Below are 2373 nucleotides of genomic sequence, written 5' to 3' on the forward strand. Positions count from 1 at the left end.
TCATGTCCAGGTACCTGCAGCGCAGGCACGGGTGAGCGGCTCCCCTCCCACCCCCCCTCCCGGTGGGCACCAGTGTCTGCTGCAGACAGGACTATGGTTAGAGGGGGAGCAGACCCGGTGAAACCATGGGGCACCGTGTTATTCCCAACTCAGCGGCTCTAAGGGTCTGTGTTTGCAAAGAAGACTGAAATAACCGAGAACTTGATTTCAAACAGAGAAAGAAAGATCAGTGTTTCCTAAGAAAAAGTTGTATGCCGGGTCCCCAGGGACTTACAAAGCCTTGAACATCTGGAGTCCGGTCTCGGGTACGTCATATGCTTACAGAACCACCACAAAATAAATCCAGCGGACATGAAAGTCAGGCTGTGCCGCCCAAGCCCTCACCTTCATGGAGGAGGAGAGGGGAGGGGGGAGGAACCCACACAGGGTAAAGCCCTTCCACTTCCTAAGCTACGGGCTGGGCCGCGGAATGGCCAAGGTGGGACCCGAGGAGGTGACACCTGAGCGCTCACACCGTCTCCTCTAGGGACGGTGCACCTCCACGTCAGCGTTAAGGACAGTTTAATCCACCTCCATTTTTGACTTGGCACTAACTTCCTCAGGTTCCTGCCCCATGGAGTCGCAATGTGAGCTCCCAGTGGGTGCAGCCGCTGCCTGGGGGAGCCAGGAGAGGTTGCGTGTGGGCATGGGACTCAGGCCTGGCATGGCGTCAGGAGGCTGACAGCTAAGTCACTTGTGAACGAAACCCCCACACCCGCATCTCACCTCCTCAATCTTCCTGCGCAGCCCCAGTTTCCTGCGCATGTGGTCCCAGTGCCGCCGCTCCTCCCGGTCCATCCAGAGCCGGCGCTGCTCCTCCGCCCGGCGCTCCCGGTACTCCAGCTCCCGGTTGATTATACTGAGGGCAGTAGTGGCGTTAAATCGTGTCGACTGCGTCAAAACACGCCCAACTCCAATTCCTTCTACTGCGTCAAAACATGCCCAACTCCAATTCCTTCTACTGCGTTAAAACAATGCCTGACTCCAATTCCTTCTACTGCGTCAAAACAATGCCCGACTCCAATTCCTTTTACTGCGTCAAAACATGCCCAACTCCAGTTTTTTCTAGTATTTTCCCAGCTTATTGGTGTGCACGGTGCAAACACACACCAGGCAGCCCCTCGAGCCCTACCTGTGCCGTATGAGTCGCTCCTGGTCCCTGAAAGATGGGACGGGGTCCATTAGCATCCAGTTTTGGAACTGGGTAACTTCAGGACGTCCAGGTAGCTGGTTGTTGTCTTGTAGTCGATCGACTTGCCTTGTAAGCATTTTCTATTAAAATGAAAGTATGCATCATGCACATACGCTTATCTCTGTGCGTATACAGTGTAAAGTTTACCAGAAATAAGACGTCCCATTGATACGCCTTTTTCTATTTAGTGTTCAGTAACCCCCCTGTACTTTCTAAAGAGCTAATTCTGTTGAGCTCCATCTAAGTGTATTTTGCATCCATTACAGACGCGGGAAACTGAACCAAAGGAACCGTTTCTCCCTGAGAAGGAAAGACAGAGATCATCCCTTTCCAGCCGCTCGCTCGATGCCTGGGGAGGGGGCTCGGGCCTCCCTGTCAGGGCCAGTTGGGGAGTGTTCGCCTTTCCTTTAGGCTCTATTTCCGGGGGTGAGACCTCCCTGCTCCTACTGTCCCCAAAGAAGCCAGGAGGCTCACAGTCAGGGTCAAAGGGCAGGCAGGGGACCTGGGGCCTCACCCGCCGCTCACACTAACGCCGAGCCCCACCAGGGCACTGGTTACCAGTGGGGCCTGTGGGGGCTCTCCCTGCCCCGCCCATCAAAGACCAGAACCTGGTCTGGCCCCTCACCTCCTCCCCCAGGCTGTTGGTGGCCGTCTTGATAGAGTCAGCCTTGGCCTTCTTGGAGCAGAAGTTGAGGTACAGCTCCATCGTAGCTGGCACCTCCCCTCCTAGTCCCTAGTCCTGATGGGACCCGAAATGGCCAGGGCCCCCGTCTCCAAGGCCCCACTGTTGCAGAGTTCCAAGTCGGAATGTGGGGGCCCCAGAGGACAGAGCCCTGAGCCGGCTGGCCCCTCTGGCTTGAGGCTTGAGCACCCAGAGTTGGGGAAATCAGTCCTAGGCCTGGTCTGAGAAGCCCAGAGTTGAAATATCATTTCTTTCTGAAACCAACACCAGGCAGATGAAACTTAATTGCTTTGGCCTCTTTGTCAGAAACAAGGGATGCTCCACTTTCTTACATGGACCCCCATGTCTGCCTTTTCCCTTCCATATAGTTACATCTTCATTATTTTCTGTCATTAATGACTCACAGTTTACATCGTAGAGAGAGTGAGCATCTTCTGCTAGATCCCCCCCCCCCCCCCCG

At 55.0% G+C, this 2373-nt stretch overlaps 1 protein-coding gene across 1 annotated transcript in view; it reads right to left on the reverse strand.

Annotated features, from left to right (window-relative positions):
- Window positions 1-2373, reverse strand: part of FSIP2 (fibrous sheath interacting protein 2) — a 54999-nt gene that overhangs the window by 51663 nt on the left and 963 nt on the right. The window contains exons 2-4 of the mRNA XM_005866133.1: window positions 1857-1964; window positions 1169-1311; window positions 766-904 (exon numbers count right to left, since the gene is read on the reverse strand). Coding sequence (XP_005866195.1) covers window positions 766-904; window positions 1169-1311; window positions 1857-1964 — 390 coding nt within the window. The remainder of the gene's footprint in view (window positions 1-765; window positions 905-1168; window positions 1312-1856; window positions 1965-2373) is intronic.

Source organism: Myotis brandtii, unplaced genomic scaffold (genome assembly GCF_000412655.1).
Source record: "Myotis brandtii unplaced genomic scaffold, ASM41265v1 scaffold221, whole genome shotgun sequence".
In the NCBI taxonomy this organism is placed as follows: Eukaryota; Metazoa; Chordata; class Mammalia; order Chiroptera; family Vespertilionidae; genus Myotis; species Myotis brandtii.